We start from the raw sequence: 17,094 nt of genomic DNA on the forward strand, positions 1-17,094 counted from the left end.
AGGTTTGTGGGAAGTGGGAGAAAATGCCACCACAGTTCTTTTAGCTAACATTTTGAATGTGAACAAAATCAACATAATTAGTTCTGCAGAGGGAGGTTATGGAGAATGCCATGGGACGGGGGTGGCTCCTGTGATTAAAATGACACCCAGAAGGTCTGAAAATGCTTTGGCACCAACCACAAATTCCTCACCATAGGTTTAATTTCATGTATGACGATTGCTTTTAGAGTGAAAATGTGAAGCGGCTCAGAGGTTATACCTGGCCATCAAATCCAAGCCCCTCTCCTGAGATGGGTGGCTTGCCTCTGATGACCAAGATATTTATAGTATAGCCAAGAAGCAAAAGTTCTCTAGAGATGGACCTGTGCAGAGGGCCCAGGCAGCCTAACCAAGCCTAGAGGGACTGACAGAGGTGAGAATGGCTAGGTAATGCCGAGGTGCTGGTCTCTTCCCGTCTGATGCCCACAGGGAGCCTGTCCTGGTGCGTGAAGGTTAACCAGGAGTGGCCAACAGGCCCTCTTGGCACAGCTCTGGGCCCCATACCCCTTGGAAACACATTCAGTTGGATAAATCCACGGCTGGAGAGGACCTTGGCCCCACCCTCAGACACAAGCAAGTGCTACAAAGCAATTTAGAATCCTCTGGGCAAAAGTGGCCAGTGATGTGTGTCGTGGAGAATGGGAGCCTGCCCTAGAGCCTAGGTAACATTTGCCTCACACACCGCGGCACATTCAGGCATTCACTTGTCAGCTTCTTCCGCTGCAGCTTATTTAAGAGTGTTATCAAAGGAAGCCGCCGGCCCAGGCCATTGGAACTGCTGCTGTGGACGCTTTGGTCTGATCCCCGTCCACACACCATGAGCTCTCTAAATGCAGGAGAGAAACAGCGGCTCTGTGCCAGAATGCAGGGCAAGTCATGGAAACGCTTGCGAATGTGGGCAGTGGTGGGGTTACCTCCGGGCTTGCCAGCCATTCTAGATGCCTCGCAGTTCTCGCTCTGAGGGATACTGCTGAAGGGCCTTACCCTCAGACGTCTGCAGGACCAGCGTCTTGCTGTACTGGCTGACTCCCGTTTTGTTGAAGGCCTTGATGCGAGCATTGTACGTGCTGTTGAAGTGAAGACCATCCACGGTGCACATGGTCTCCTTTCCAACATATACTTCCTGAGGGTCAGAAAAGAATGGGCCACCATTTAACTCTGAACTTGGCTCAGATAGTAAAGAATCTGCCTGCAATGCAGGAGACCTGGGTTTGATCCTGGGTTTGGGAAGATTCCCTGGAGAAGGAAATGGCAACCCACTTCAGTATTCTTGCCTGGAGAATTCTGTGGACAGAGGAGCCTAGCAGGCCACAGTCCAAGGGGTCACAAAGAGTCAGACATGACTGAGCGACTAATACAATACTTTGTTCTAAGTTTCTCAGGAGGCAAGTGCTGCAGGATGGAAAAGAGAAGGTACTTTGGGGTCTGCCTGATCTGACTCATCCTGTGAGATACTGGGCTCTGAGCTGACCTCTTTTAGCTTCAGTTTCCTTCTCTGTAAAACTGGGACAAAAATACCTATCTTATGAGGCTGGTGTGTAGATTATATAGGTCAAATGTGCAAACTGACTAGTGTAGTGTCTTGTATTTAGCGTGGGTCTGTCACCCCACTGAATGCTAGTTATTAGCAGATGAAGCTTCAAAGATTAAAACTGGGTATTTGGGGTCATAGCAGTCAGACAAGACTGAGTGACTAAACCACCACTACCACAGACAGCATTATCCTTATTAAGCTGGCATTTATTCAGTATATTATACCTACTGAGCTCTTTATTCACCAGTATGATTTATATTTAAAAAATAGGTTTGAAAACATGAATGTGGTCTCTCTGGTATGTTTATAATCCACTGATAGCTTCAGGAACTGTCACAAAGATGACATTCAAAGCATAAGAGTTTCGAAGTGCAGGAAGGGAAATCATGACTTTTCAGATTTTTCTTCATAGTACAGAGGGAAGAGGGAGGAAACAGGGAAGGGAGGAAGAGTGGTATTTCAAAAGCTTAAAATAAATCCCAGCATAATGCATCGTTAGCATAGGTTAGGTATTTACCTCCCTCTTTAGCTGTACATGTGGCAACATTACGGTGATGTAATGAGTAAAGATAATTTGAGTCCAAAGCGCAGCCTCAAAATGACAACTCCTTAGAGGGATGCTAGGAAGACTGGTGGCTGGGTCTTCAGTGTGCTAAGAATTTTACACGAATGATTCAAGTGGCTCTTAACAACAATGCATGAGGCACATGTTATCATTATCATCTCCTTTTTACAAATGAGGACGTGAAGGCTCAAAGAGGTGAGAAATGGGCACAGTCCCACAGCTTTAGGGGCTCAGTTGGGACTGGAAGGCAGGCAGCCTGACTTCAGAGCTTGCAGGACTGTAGATACTTTCTCTTCAGAAGGGAGGGGCAATTTCTATTCCGGGACTCCTTCATCCTTCTTTGATGGGACAAGGATGAAGGCCTCAGATGAAGGGCGTGCCGGTCCTGCTGGGTTGGGTCTGAGGCTCTGAGGTGGGTCCTCTGTGGTCATTACCAGTTTGGTTAAGAAGTAGGTTTGGCAACCCACTCCAGTATTCTTGCCTGGAAAATGCCATGGACAGAGGAGCCTGGTGGGCTGCAGTCCACGGGGTGGCAAAGAGTTGGACCCTGCGATTAAACCACCAACCAGTAGGTTCTCCACTTACCCGGAACTGACCGCCATTGCCGTCATCCAGCTCCAGAATGTATCCTTCCGCGGGCACCGTGGACAGAGGCGGCTGTTTCCAAGACAGCGTGGCGCTGTTGTTGTGGGTGCAGCAGTCCTCCAGCTGCAGGATGGGAGTCGCTGGGACTGGAGGGGAAGCTAAACAGAAATTAGTGTAACCCTGACTTCTGTGGAGCTGTCAACACTTCAGCATCTAGGAATGCTCAACACCCACTTGTAAACAAGTGGCTGGACTAAGTTCCTAGCCTGGGGAGCGGGGGGACCTGAATAGGATCTGCCTCACAGAATCTCCAGGCGTGGCAATTGTTTCTTCTCTGGTGCCTTTCCTTCACTGGTGTCTTTCCAAGTTCACAGTGTTGCTTCCTACCTAACTAGAGGGGAGACGACTCCTGTATTCTCATCCCCTTCAGCATGGAAGGCCTCACCCCTCAGGGAAATGTTTCCCGTGGCGTCCGGATTTCCCAGCTTGGCCACTAAAGCCTAGTTCATCCATAACATCGTTGATACATGTATCATAAAGCTATTCTGAGCCTTAAACTGCATTTAATAAAATGGGGACTGCCTATGCCGAGAAACAACTCTGAAACCACTACGTACCTGTCTAAGGTTCTTTCATTTTTTAATTAGTGATTCCACTCAAGATTTTGTACACGTAAGTAGCTACAGCTGTGGATTTTTGAAAATTTGGTACCAAGGGATACAAAAGTGATTTCTCAGTTTTGAAACTTCTGAGGAATTTGACAGCATTCTTTCCAGGTAACTATGCCTTGAAAATGGCACTAGCTCAAGTCTGTTTTTGTGCTGGTGTTTAGCAGTAACTGTGAGCCAGAGAATACTATGGGGGCTGGCAGGGAGGGTCAGAGTGTCCTCCTGACCTTGTGAAAATCTGTCAGTGTTACTAGACACAATACCCCCTCCCCCTTCTGTGCTGAGTCTTGTATGAAAACTGCAGATTAATAGAGCCTTCAATCATACAGACATACAAATATCAGGGAATGAATAATCTTCATTCCTAAGGTATGAACTCAATTGATGAACCTGGGAGCAGTGTTTTTACTAACTGCTTAAAAATTGTTTTCAGCACCAAAACATGATTTTATTTTTGTAGCACTTTTAACATGGGAGAGAATGGTTTGGACCATGTCCAGGGACGTTCAGATGAACAAATGTTAATTGTGGAACGCCTGGTATGCTGTACTAAAAAACTGAACTCAGAGTGTCATGCCCTAAATTAAATCTGCTCCTTGCCAGTCACCCCAACTAAGAAGAGAGTTACTTTAACAGTGGCTTAGAAAAAAGGTTTTGTGGTGGATAACCTAGAAAACAAAAGCAGGGACTAGAATATAAGAGATGTAAAGGTGAAGCAGGTCTATTATACTTAAGAAGGCTGATACATTACAAGAAAACCATGTCTAACTTAACACATCAAACATAATTATATCAAAATTATGACCAGTGAATTGAAGGTCATCAGTTTATGAAAGGAAATCCTGTTTCGAGTTTCAATGGCACAAAAAATGGAATCTTATCAGAGAACAATAGCTTTGCAGCCTCAGAAGTCCCAGAACATCTAGATATGGAGGAAATGCACTGCTTTAGGCTTCCCTGGTGGCTCAGACGGTGGAGAATCTGCCTGCAATGCAGGACAGCTGGGTTCAATCCCTGAGTCAGGAAGATCCCCTGGAGAAGGGAATGGCTACCCATTCCAGTATTCTTGCCTGAAGAATTCCATGGACAGAGAAGCCTGGTAGGCTACAGTTATGTGGTCGTAAAGAGTTGGACACTACTGACTAACACTTTCACTTTCATTCACTAAATAGACTACAGGACTGGCTAGAAAGAGGAGGCAGGAGACAGAACTCCTTTGAATGATTCTAATGACTTTCTATGCATAATAGATATCATCTAGGAACCTGTTCCCCTGGAGGAGGGCATGGAGACCTACTCTGGTATTCTTGCCTGGAGAATCCCCATGGACAGAGGAGCCTGATGGGCTGCAGGCCATGGGTCTCAAAGAGTCGGACACGACTGAGTGACTAAGCACATCACAGGAACCTGTTACTTAACTGGAGGTTAATTTAAGGTCACTATTTTAGTTAGAAACTTACTGTGTCATTTAAATTATTTCTATAGTAAAAGAATACCTCTTAACATATTAACAGTGGAGTAAAATCTGACCCTGAATACCCTTTGGAAGGACTGATGCTGAAGCCGAAGCTCCCATCCTTTGACCACCTGATGTGAAGAGCTCGCTCAGTGGAAAAGACCTGATCCTGGGAAAAATTGAAGGCAGAACAACAGGGTGAGAGAGGATGAGATGGTTAGATGGCATCACTGATTCAATGGACATGAACTTGGGCAAATGCTGGGAGATGGTGAGGGACAGGGAAGCATGGCATGCTGCAGTCCATGGGGTCATGAAGAGTCGGACACAACTTTGCAATTGAACAGTAACAACAACAAAATCTGACAAGTTTAAGCAAGCCGTTCTTCAGAGGGCTTCTAGAGACAGGCAGTGAGTCTCCCTGGGAAATATTTCTCTTAGCTGTTGGTATTGGTTAGGGACTTCCATAAAATAACAACTCCTTGGACTTTATTTCATTTTCTGCCTTATCAGTCTTCATTTTCCCTTTTTTCATGTTTCAGGCAAGTCTACATTTCACCAGTTTTAAAGTCAACAAGTAAGATTCTGAAAATGGTTTCAACTTGAATCACACAAATGCTTTCAATGTCTCTGATAAGAAATTCACATTTCCCATATAGACATAGGTATAATTAAAAGATTCACTGAAATATATAGTGTCATGTGTAATTAAAACATGTGAACTGCATTTGTAAGTACTCAGTGGGATTTATTTTAAAAGGCCAAGGAGTTAGAAAAAAGTCTAACCAGTCTCTAATCTTCAGATCTTAACACTATTCCAAATTTAAACAAATGAACAACAACAAAAAAGCAAATTAGAAAGAGAGAGGAAGAGAGAGAAGGAAGGAACCTGGGAACATTTGCATGTGTCTAAATCTATTTCTCAATGTGCTGAGAATTATTTTTTCTTTTTCCTTATTTACCCAAAGTGACATTGAATATAAAAGGAAATGTGACAAAATTACACTCTTGTTAACAAAGACTAAGGCTGGCATTTCAGAATAACAGATTTTATATTGGGTGTTGTATCTTTATGACCCCTTTTCAATTTATTAGGTATAAAATAAATGGCCTACAAGAATCTAGAGTATTTTCAAATGGATTTATCTCTTATGCTTTGGAAATGGACAGCATTACAGTTCCTGAGCTGAACTCTGAGAGAAAAGGTTTTGTTTTATTGAAATTCCTATAATTGGAGCTATAATAACTGTCTTAACACATTCATGATCATTCATGGACATCTTTATTTTTCCTAGATAACTAGTTTCCCCTGACCTGATGAGAATTCTAGTACTCAGTATCCTCTTAGCCTATAAAATCAAGCTTCTGGCTAAAAATTCTCTTAGATACAGAATGGTAGCTGTTCTTACTGACTTCCTTGGGGTCTGGTGGAGCCTCATCTCAAAATTAAATTCTGCCACTGTGGCCTGTTATACCAAGGTTTTCAAAAGTCTTACCTTTTTAAGGTCATTCTAGTTCAAATTATCTGTCATGATTTTCGCATTTACTTACTTTTCTCTCTCATCCTTCAGACTGACAGCCCTCACACCATCCAGAATTCCTCTGTGAGGGTTCACAAGGGTGCGGTGAGGACAAGCGAGCTGTGAGGGAGCTGCGAGGCCTGTGAGGTGGAAACTGCTGAGGGCCAGGCTCTGGGGAGGGGCTCACACGTGTCCGCTCATTTAATTTTCAACACCAGCCCACAAGGTAGGTACTGCTATTATCTCTATTTGTAGACAAGGGAACTGCAACCCAGGAAGGATTCAGGGCGAGGCAGTGGCAGAGCTGGGTTTTGACGCCCAGCAGGTTGGCTCCCCAGGCTGGATGTTTACACCACAGCCTCTCCAGTCTGGGGCTCAGTAATAGTGAATTAGAGGGAGAGTGCAGGCCTAATTCCAAGAGCAATGTTTCTTCTTAGTTCCTATAATGTGAACGATAAAGCTTCTCAAGAATTGCTGGTATAGATTATAATAGTTCACCTTAAGAGCTGTAGTGGCTGGGAGAGCAATTTTACTGACATCATCTCTGAAGGTTCCTTTGTGGACTGTCATTCCTTTTTATGATGGTTGAACAATACAAATAGCATCTGAGGAAAGTTTAGACTTTAGCAGAAGAACAGGCTGTTTCTGGAAAGCTGGCATATTAGTACTTTGCTGAGGATAAACTTGCACACAGGCTTTGAGGACATGAATTCCAGGCTCCCAGAGCATGAACAGATTTCATGCAAGTTCCCACATATGGGGGCTTCCCTGGTGGTTCAGTGGCAAAGAATCTGCCTGCAATTCAGGAGATGCAGGTTCAGTCCCTGAGTTGGGAAGATCTCCTGGAGAAGGGAATGGCTACCCACTCCAGTATTCTTGCCTGGGAAATCCCATGGACAGAGGAGCCTAGCAGGCCACAGTCCATGGGATTGCAAGAGTTGGACATGACTTAGCGACTAAACCACCACCACCACCCCATGTATGCTCATCCCCATCTCTGCCAAACCTCTGGGTGTTCTTTTTCCATGATCTATAGGAGAATCTGTTTAGATCACATTGTCCTTGCCCATGACCTTGGTGCATATTCAGGGCTTTTTAACATTCAACATGAGTTAATGGAGATTACTGTGTCCTTAGGTGAGTAGAGGCACTCAAGAGATTAATATCTGTTGGTCTATGGGTTAAAAAGGCTTGGTGAACTGTGAGGTCAATGTTTCACCCTGGGTCAGAATGAACACCCTGGCATCTGGCGTTTTATTTTAGCACTAACTCATGAACCTTGGGATACTTTGTGTCCTTAAACAATTCTGGGGTAATAATATTTTTCTGGGAGAGAGTATGTATCTGGAATCTATTCTGAGCCAAGCAACAGAGCCCTTGATAGACTGGCAAAAAAGATATTAAAATTTCCTTCCCATGACCAGGTAAAAGTTGAAAATAGCAATTTAGGATTAAGAAAAAATGTTTCTATTACTCTATAATAAAAACAGAAAACAAAGTTTAATTGGTTGTTTTCTACAAAAGAAAAGCCTGAGAGATCAAACACCACTCCCAGTAGTCTGGAAAGAGGGTAAGATGATTTTCTAATCAAAATGCAACTGGAAAAATGTCCTTACATTTTGTGATGTTTGAACAAAGAGGGTACCAACATTCTTCACTCAGATCTCAATTGTTTGAGGGTGATATGGAATCCAAAAGAGCAGATCAGTTAAATCCTTAGCTAATAAGAGAATAATTTTAGACAATGCATTTTAGTTGAGTAGCAGATGCTGTGTGAATATTTTAAAATTAGCAAGAGACCTATCTTCTCTGATGTTAAAAAAAAAGGCATCTGAGATAAAATTTCAAAATCGGAGAGATTCTTAAATTTTGCGTCAGGAAGTAGATATATTTTAGTTGTAAGTTTGAGTCACAGACTTAAATGCCTATTTCAAGTAACTCTGGAAATATTTTAAACTTTCTACTAATCCACTTAGCACAATTAGAAATTATATATTGAAACCAATATATTGTTAGTCTTACAAGGGTCAGATTAACACCATTTCAAATGCTACTTAAATTTGGCTATTACTACATGAATATGAGGGTGCAAATTTCTTGAGATATTTTTCCTGACTGTGAAGCTCAGTTTGCTAAACTGGCTGAATATCCTTAGAAAATAAAAAGACCAACAACGCACTAGGCATGGTTGTGTATATGCTAACAGATATCAAAGGGGCAAGCAAGAGAAGTCTTAACTGCAGGTAACTGAGTTCTGGGTCATGACCTTTTGGCTTTTTCTCTCCTTTGAAAGTGTGACAGATAAAAATTATTCAGATTTTAAGGAGGACTGGGCTCTTACTGAATTAATTAAATTTAGTGAACACAACACACACACACACATATGTGTTAACATATGAATTAACTCCTCGGAAGGATACTTATCTGAAGTAAATTAACATGAAGTATTAAAAAGAAATGGAAAATGGAATAATCTAGTCTCACACCAAGTGGCCTACTATATTAACTTCATAAATAACTGTTTTGTATAATTTTGTGTTCTACGTGAGTTTTTGCTATAAGAGTGTTCTGCACTTTGGCCTTTCACGTGCATGGCATTCTCTGGTGTGTGTACGGTCATGTCCACAGTTACGCCTGTGTGCAGCCCTAAGTGGCCACGTGATAATGCTTTAGGAGTGTGATCTGTGATGCACAACACGTGAACCTGTAATTGCTACCTCCCAGGAAGGGCCCGTTCACTCCAATACAATTGTTACCACTGTGTCAGCTGGCCTGGACTCCACCATGGCAGATGGACATCACTCAGAATGGATGGGGGAGGAGAGGGCTTTCAGCTGATTAAAGCATCTGAAAGCCCTTCGGCCTCAATGCTCTACCTGCCCCTCCTCCTGCCCCATCACCAAGGCTAATTGGATTGATTCTTTTTTTTTCTCTGTCTCACCAAAAGCCCTTACATTGCCCTTTTGTGACACATTTTCTCCTCTGAGCTACTTGTGACATAACCTTTCAATGATTCTACCTTGTTGAAGGAACTGGGGACAGAAAGAGGCTGATCAAGGGGGCTCTGCATATTATTGGGTTGGTGACACACCACAGGCTAACATATAGGTGTTAATTTTTTTTTTAAGCCTGAAAGCATGGCTGCAACAAAAAAAAAATTTAAATTTCTCAAGTTTAAGAGATGAATTCAATTACTTCTAGAAGAAGTAGCTTAGTAAGGCACTAACTTTACAGCATAAACTGGAAGTTGTGGGTGTGGGTTCTGGAACCATGCTCCATGGGTTTGAATTCTGGCCCTGCCAATCACTAGCTGGATGAGCCCAGGCAAGTGACCCAGTCTTCCTGCACCTCAATGTCCTCAGCTGCCTACTAGGATTGGGAGAATAAAATGAGTTAATCCATAGAAAGCATTTTGTAATCCATGGAAAGAGTATGTCTGATTTGGTAGGCAGCCAGTAAAAGCTAAATGTTTTTGTTACTACAACAAAGCATTTTTATTTACAATCTATACACTAGTTACTTTGAAAATCAATAAAGGCATTATCCCAAAGCAATACATATTAAACAAAAAGGTGAGGAAACTGAAGATAAGAGGACAAAAACTCATTAAGAGGATGAGAGAAGTACTGTACGTTACCTGGGACAGGAATGTGTGTAACTGCATGATGTAGTATAGACCCCTAACACCTGTAGGGTTATATGGTTCTGTCTAATAAAAGGACATATGCAGATTTTTCTTAAGACACAAAAATTCTAAAGCATTGGATTCTAAGTTATTTATTACATGGATGCTTAAACTGGGAGAAAGTGAAAAGTGAAAGTGAAGTTGCTCAGTCGTGTCTGACTCTTTGCGACCCCGTGGACTGTAGTCCACCAGGCTCCTCTGTCCATGGGATTCTCCAGGCAAGAATCCTAGAGTGGGTTGCCATTTCCTTCTCCTAAACTGGGAGAAGCAAAGAGCAAATCAATTACTTTAGTTTTAAAAAAGATCAGAAAATGACAAAGTTATGGAGATGGAAGCCAGATCAGTGGGGATGGGGGACTAAACCGGGCAGATGAGGGAAAGCTTTGATGGAGTAGTTCTGTATCTGGACTGCAGAGGTGGTTACACGTGTGACGTGATGGCACGGAACTACACATACACACACTGTACTGATGTCAATTTCCTGATGTCAATTTTGATGTTATGTGACAGTTATGTCAGATGCAACCATGAATGGAAACTGGATGAAGGGTATAGGGGACCTCTCCTTACTATTTTTGCAACTTACTGTGAATGTATGTTATTTCACCATAAAAAGGTTTTCAAAAATCAGAAATATTTTTCAAATGGGATATTACTTACACTGCCATAAAAATATTATTGCATGGTTGGCTTGAGTTTTTACCTTTTCTCCAAAGAGTTATATTCCTTAAGATAATTTTAAGTACTTGTATGTCCCCTCAGCAGATACTACAAATCTCTGAGATCTTGCCACACCCCTTAATTTCAGAGGCCAAAAAATTTAAAATGTTAAAATTTTTATTACATACTTTCATTTTCCTTCCGAACCAGAATAGGCAAGCCAATTCTGATCCTCTCCAATTCCTGCTAATCCACAATCAACTGTCTGCCATTATCTCTATCCTTGTAGAAGCAGTTTCAATGTTGAACTCCCTTGATTTATATCAATATATCAGGGTTACCATCTGTAACAAGATGTTATTTATGTACAGTGATGTTCTTTCTCTTTCTTCCTCTAATGCTGAGCATGTGAAATCTCTTAAGTCTCTCAAAAAGGCAAGTATTGAGTCCATCTGATTTATCTGACATTCCAGATACACATTTCCATTACACAATAAGATGGGAGCTACTGCAGACTTTTGTAACACAAACCAGAGGGGGGTGTGTGTGTGTGTGTGTGTGTGTGTGTGTGTGTATGGACTTTCTCACCTCTCAGTTGATTTATAAATCTGGTGGCTGCCTTTTGTTTGCTGCAATCTGCAAGCTGCCTTTACCCTGCTTCCAGCAGGGAGTTGCTCTGACTGCATGGGGCACAGACACGCACCTTTCATCTGCACAAAGTCGAGCTGGTGGATGGACTGCAGCAGAGGGCTGTTGTCCAGACTCAAGTCGAAGTCCGTGGTCATCCTGGGAGTGAGTGTGCCTTTCCCCCACTGATCCTCAGTCAGGTGCACTCTCCTTATGAGGGCATCAGAAATCTATTGAAATAAAGAGCATAGCCTAAGAAATACAACCCCACACTGAGCACTCAAACTGCTCTTTGGCTCTCCCAGAGTGCCCCACCAAGTGCCTTGGGACCCACACCCTCCCTGTATCTATGCAGGCAGTGAGGAGCTTCTGATGATGAGAGTAACCTGTGGTTTATCATGAAAATCTGAATACTTCTGGGACTCAAAGGGATCACTATTTATAATTAGAAGCTGTTAGTTGCTCTATTATATGGTCTAGATACATGATCATGCTATTTATGACTGATCAGCTAAAAGCCAACAACATTCAGTGGCGATATGTTTGGCAATTACTGAAATCCACTAGCACCAACAATCATAGGTTTCTGATATGAGCTATGGGTATCATGTCAAGACCTAAGACCTAATGATTTTTATTAAGTGGTTCAGAGAGGTTTGCATATGATCATCTGTAAGATAAGATTTCCTATACATCATCTTCATGCATGATCTGATTCTTTGGTAGAGGACTTTTTCATTTCTTATATTTAGCCCCCTCCTCTACCCCACCCCCCAATCATTCTTGGCCAGTTTGGTAGAATGTTAGTTGTAAGGAAGCTACATGTTCCTTAATCAAAGGTCCATTAATCATTGGGATCAAAAGTTAAGTAAAATTTAGCTGACATCACAGCATGTCACTAAAACAACACTAAAGAAATCATGAGACATCCAAACAATGAAAAAATTTCATGCTGTTTGGGAAATCACTGACTTGCCAGAAGGAGGTGTAAACAAGGTAGAAACATGTTTATACTTACATTTCTGACAAAACTGTCCAAGATATTAATAAAGGGACCCAAATCTTATGCAAGGTAATAAGTTTGCTTTGGAGGAACTTAGAGGGAATTATGTTTTCATGATCAAATATAAACAACAAATTTAAAAAGCCTTTTTAGTCTTGGAGCCCATGATGGTAGAATCTTCTGAGAAGCCAGTGACATTCCAAAGGCACCCACATCTACATGGCAACACAAAGGTGGGTTCCATTGTGGAGCGGCCCATACCCAGCTAGGTCTGTTGGGAGTCTGGCCTTGGCATCATAGAGTCAGTCTCATGGAACACTGAGAATCTGAAGCAGAAACTTGTTGACACTTACCTGCAAAAAGCCACTAGGATCATTTTCCTTAATCACCTCCAGGCAGTACTCCATGAGACCCGTGGTCTGGCGCAGTTTCACTGTGCAATGAGAGATCTGATCTCGAACCACCTAGGATTGATGAGACAACAGAATGGTCCAAAGTGGCAGAGGGTAGAAAAGAAAGCAAATGAGGACTTTGGAAAACTTCTTCAAACCATGATTCAAGAGCATCATGGAATGGAACTCAATTTATGAGAATATTTTGTGGCAATGTCTGCTGGGAACAATGGCTCTGGAAGATGGATTGGATAACGGCTCTCACGGGGAGGGATTTGTAACAACTGGAGCCATCAGAAAGGCACACGGTTGTTGGACCTCTGGGAAGCTGGTTACCTTGGTGCCTCAGGGGACATCTTTCACAGGTCTCCATCACTCCCCTCTCTGGGAGCGGCTCTAAGTGGGAGGTCATGGGAGGGTCTGTTAAAAGACTAAGCGGCCGGAGGTGCAGCTGCAGCGTCTGTTCTGTGACACAGCCACCCACCATCTTTGCTCACCCTCTACCTGTCCCTTCTAAAGAGCAGATATCACCGTCTGAACTCAGATCCTCTCTTGTTCTGATTCTCTTTTCCCTGAGTGGGTGATAGGGTAAGCCTAGAAGTGGTTGCTAAAAGACAATGAGCTAATGACCGCAAGTATGCCAGACACAGATGTATACAGAATCAAGTTATAATCTACTTAGCATCACTCACTGCCTCATTTGGGAAAGCAGTTTTAAAGGCTATTTGCTCAGCGATGAGTCTGCCTAACCTAGAGAGGTATCTCTCTGAACATACAGTTTCTGCCTCTGGGAAGTTATCTTTGCCGTGTCAAGTGCATGGCACTCTTTGAAAAATTTCTTTCTTTAGAAATGCTTGTCTTCTGTGTCCCTGCTCAGTGACCCAAATCCTGAAGCAGGTTTTGAAGCATAGAATTGAGCAAGGGCTTTCTAGGAACCTATTACTCACCTTCTGTATTTGTACTATTTTGCAAAAGCCTCAAAAAAAAAAAAAAAAAACCCACCCCAAATCTCCCCAGCATTCTGGATTTTATGGGTAATAACTAAAAGGGGTTTTAATGATAATTATTTAAAAACTTTCCCTTATTCCTTGTTCAGTTTTGATCATAAATTTATTTTCCATGAATGATGATTACATCCTGTTTCAAAAACAACAGGAAAATAGGTTTAAAAAAAGCAAATAGTCTCACTACTCCAATACAAATTTTTAAAGAATTTTGATGTTTCCTTTTAGTTTTCCTCCCTTGAGCTAGATTTAGTTATAATTGCAATTATAGTATGTGACAATTTCACCTCTTTCCCATTTAACACCATATCACGGGCATTTTCTGTGTTGCCACCATCCACAAATGTTCCTGACTACATAAATACTCTATTGAGTGGGTTAAATTTATTTAACCTATGTTTTGACAAAGTTCTTTCTAATTTTTTAACAGTTGATTAATTCAATATTGTTGATCTCATAATTATTTTATTGTAATAAAATATATATAACATATAACTTAAACCATTTCCACTGTTTTTAATTGGACGATTTTGTGGCATTAAATAAGTTCACATGTTATACAACCACTACCACCAACCATCTCCAAAACTTTTTCTTCTTCCCAAACTGAAGCTCTGGACTTTTAAAACAGTAACTCTACATTCACCCCTCTTCCCAGCCTCTGGCAACCACCATTCTACTTTGTCTCTGTCAACCTGACTATTCTAGGTACCTCATACACGTGGAATCATACAGTATTTGTCCTTTTGTGACTAGTTTATTTCTTTTATGTAATGTCTTCAAGGTTTATCCATGTTGTAGCTTGTGTCAACATTTTCTTCAAGACTGAATAATATTCCATTATATGTATATACTGCATTTTGTTTATCCATTCATCTGCTGATGGACATCCATGTTTCTTCTGCCTTTTGGTTATTTTGAATAAACTTATGAACATAAGAATACAAATATCTGTGTGAGTGTCTGTTTTAACTTTATTCTTTTTTTGGAGGGGGGGTTCATATACTCTGAAGTAGAATTACTGACTTGTATGGTGTTTTTCTATTTTAATTTTTTTTTTTGAGAAATCACCATACTACTTTCCACAGTAGCTGTATCATTTACATTCTCACCAACAATGCACAAGGATTCCAATTTCTTTACATTCTCACCAACACTTATCATTGTCTGCTTTTTTTTTCAAATAGTAGCCATTCCCTCATGGCTCAGTTGGTAAAGAATCCACCTGCAGTGCAGCAGACCCCGGTTTGATTCCTGGGTTGGGAAGATCTGCTAGAGAAGGGATAGGCTACCCACTCTGGTATTCTTGGGCTTCCCTTGTGGCTCAGCTGGTAAAGAATCCACCTGCAATGTGGAAGACCTGGGTTCGATCCCTGGGTTGGAAGATCCCCTGGAGAAGGGAAAGGCTACCCACTCCAGTATTCTGGCCTACAGAATTCCATGAGGTCACAGAGAGTCAGATACAACTGAGCGACTTTCACTTTTACTTTCTTTCACATCCTAGTGGGTGTGAAGTGGTATTTCATTGTGGTTTTGATTTGCATTTCCCTAATGACTCATAGGGCTTCCTTGGTGGCTCAGATGGTAAAGAAGCTGCCTGCAATGTGGGAGAACTGGGTTTGATCCCTGGGTTGGGAAGATCTCCTGGAGAGGGCATGGGAACCCACTCCAGTATTCTTGCCTGGGGAATCTGCATGGACAGAGGAGCCTGGCGGGCTGCAGTCCACGGGGTTGCAAAGACTCGGATATGACTGAGCGACTAAGCACAGCACAATGACTCATAATCTTGAGCATCTTTTCATGTGCTTATTGTGTATCTTCTTTGGCAAAAAGTCTGTTCAAGTCATTTGTCCATTTTGAAACTGGGTTGTTTGTTTTTGTTGTCTTTTGACAACAAAAGTCTGCAAGTTTTCATGACGTTCAATTTGTCTACTTTTTCTTTTGTTGCCTATGTCTTTGATGCCATATCCAAGAAATCATTGCCAAATCCAGTGTCATGAAGCATTTGCCCTATGTTTTCATCTAAGAGTTTTATAGTTCCAGTTCTTACTTTTCAGTCTTTGATTCACTTCGAGTTAATTTTTGTACATGGCTTTCGGTAACTGTCCAAGTTCATTCTTTTGTATGAAGATAGTTTCCCACCATCACTTGTTACTAAAACTTCCTTTTCCCCATTGCATGGTCATGGAAGCTTTGTCAAAAATCACTTGACCATAAATGTGAGAATTTACTTCTGGGCTTTATTTGATTTCCAGTGGTCTTCTGCTTATCTTTATGCTGCTGCTGCTGCTGCTGCTAAGTCGCTTCAGTCGTGTCCAACTCTATGCAACCCCATAGACAGAAGCCCACCAGGCTCCCCCGTCCCTGGGATTCTCCAGGCAAGAACACTGGAGTGTGTTGCCATTTCCTTCTCCAATGCATGAAAGTGAAAAGTGAAAGAGAAGTTGCTCAGTCGTGTCTGACTCTTAGCGACCCCATGGACTGCAGCCTACCAGGCTCCTCCATCCTTGGGATTTTCCAGGCAAAAGTACTGGAGTGGGTTGCCATTGCCTTCTCTGTATCTTTATGCTAGTACTGTATTTTGTAGCTTTGTAGTGCATTCTGTAATCAGGAAGTGTGAGAACTCCAATTCTGCCCTTCTTTTCAAGCTTGTTTTGGCTATTTCGAGTCTCCTAATATTTTGACAGATGATTTGTTATTGCTTTTTAAAATAAAAAATAAAATGTAGGATTTAAAATCTCTTTATTGGAATTGGTGAAAGAAACCAACTTTGATATGAAGATTGTTTTGTGATTTTGAGTGGGGGGAAAGATCACTTTTAAATTCACTGGTTGATTTATTTTCTCCTAACATCTAGTATGTTTCTGTCAAACTAACACCACTGTCTCTTGGTCTGGGCTCAAGTGATGCAAATTATTATATTATATTTTCATTTTATTATTTTACTTTAAAATCAGGAGGTAAAAAATGGTTAAGTTTCTCCTTCTTGGGGAAAAAGAAAACACCCATAAGTTAAGCACTTAAAAAAATGCAATGCAGGGGACCCACAGCTATTATACTACTCATCTCTGCTATATGACGCTTGACTAAATTGTTCCCAGAAAGTGTTTTTACATTTCAGCAGCCAGTGCATCAATGCTGCTAGGTAGCAGAAACCTCAGCAGTCACCTTTCACTGTCCCAATGGACCTTTCACTGTCCCTAGGACTAAATAGAAGTGACTGGTACTAAAATTCCTAATAACAAGCACAGGCTGGATCTGAATACTACAACCCAAAGTAAGCCTCCTTTTGAGGCAAAAAAGACTGAACTGTGTTTACTTGCCAGAACATTGAGCTCAATGATAATTTTACGACC

At 41.7% G+C, this 17,094-nt stretch overlaps 1 protein-coding gene across 20 annotated transcripts in view; it reads right to left on the reverse strand.

Annotated features, from left to right (window-relative positions):
- The window catches only part of TRIM9 (tripartite motif containing 9), a 113,755-nt gene that overhangs the window by 22,350 nt on the left and 74,311 nt on the right, over positions 1–17,094 (reverse strand). For 13 of the 20 annotated variants that reach the window (XM_065941494.1, XM_065941490.1, XM_065941491.1 and 10 more), the window contains 4 exons: positions 12,696–12,806; positions 11,416–11,569; positions 2,724–2,881; positions 1,024–1,162 (listed from right to left, as the gene is read on the reverse strand). In XM_065941494.1, coding sequence (XP_065797566.1) covers positions 1,024–1,162; positions 2,724–2,881; positions 11,416–11,569; positions 12,696–12,806 — 562 coding nt within the window. Of the gene's footprint in view, positions 1–973; positions 1,163–2,723; positions 2,882–11,415; positions 11,570–12,695; positions 12,807–17,094 lie in introns of those variants that run through there. The other 7 variants (XM_065941492.1, XM_065941484.1, XM_065941482.1 and 4 more) reach the window with 3 other exon arrangements.

This window comes from Muntiacus reevesi, chromosome 7, assembly GCF_963930625.1.
Source record: "Muntiacus reevesi chromosome 7, mMunRee1.1, whole genome shotgun sequence".
NCBI classification, from domain to species: Eukaryota; Metazoa; Chordata; class Mammalia; order Artiodactyla; family Cervidae; genus Muntiacus; species Muntiacus reevesi.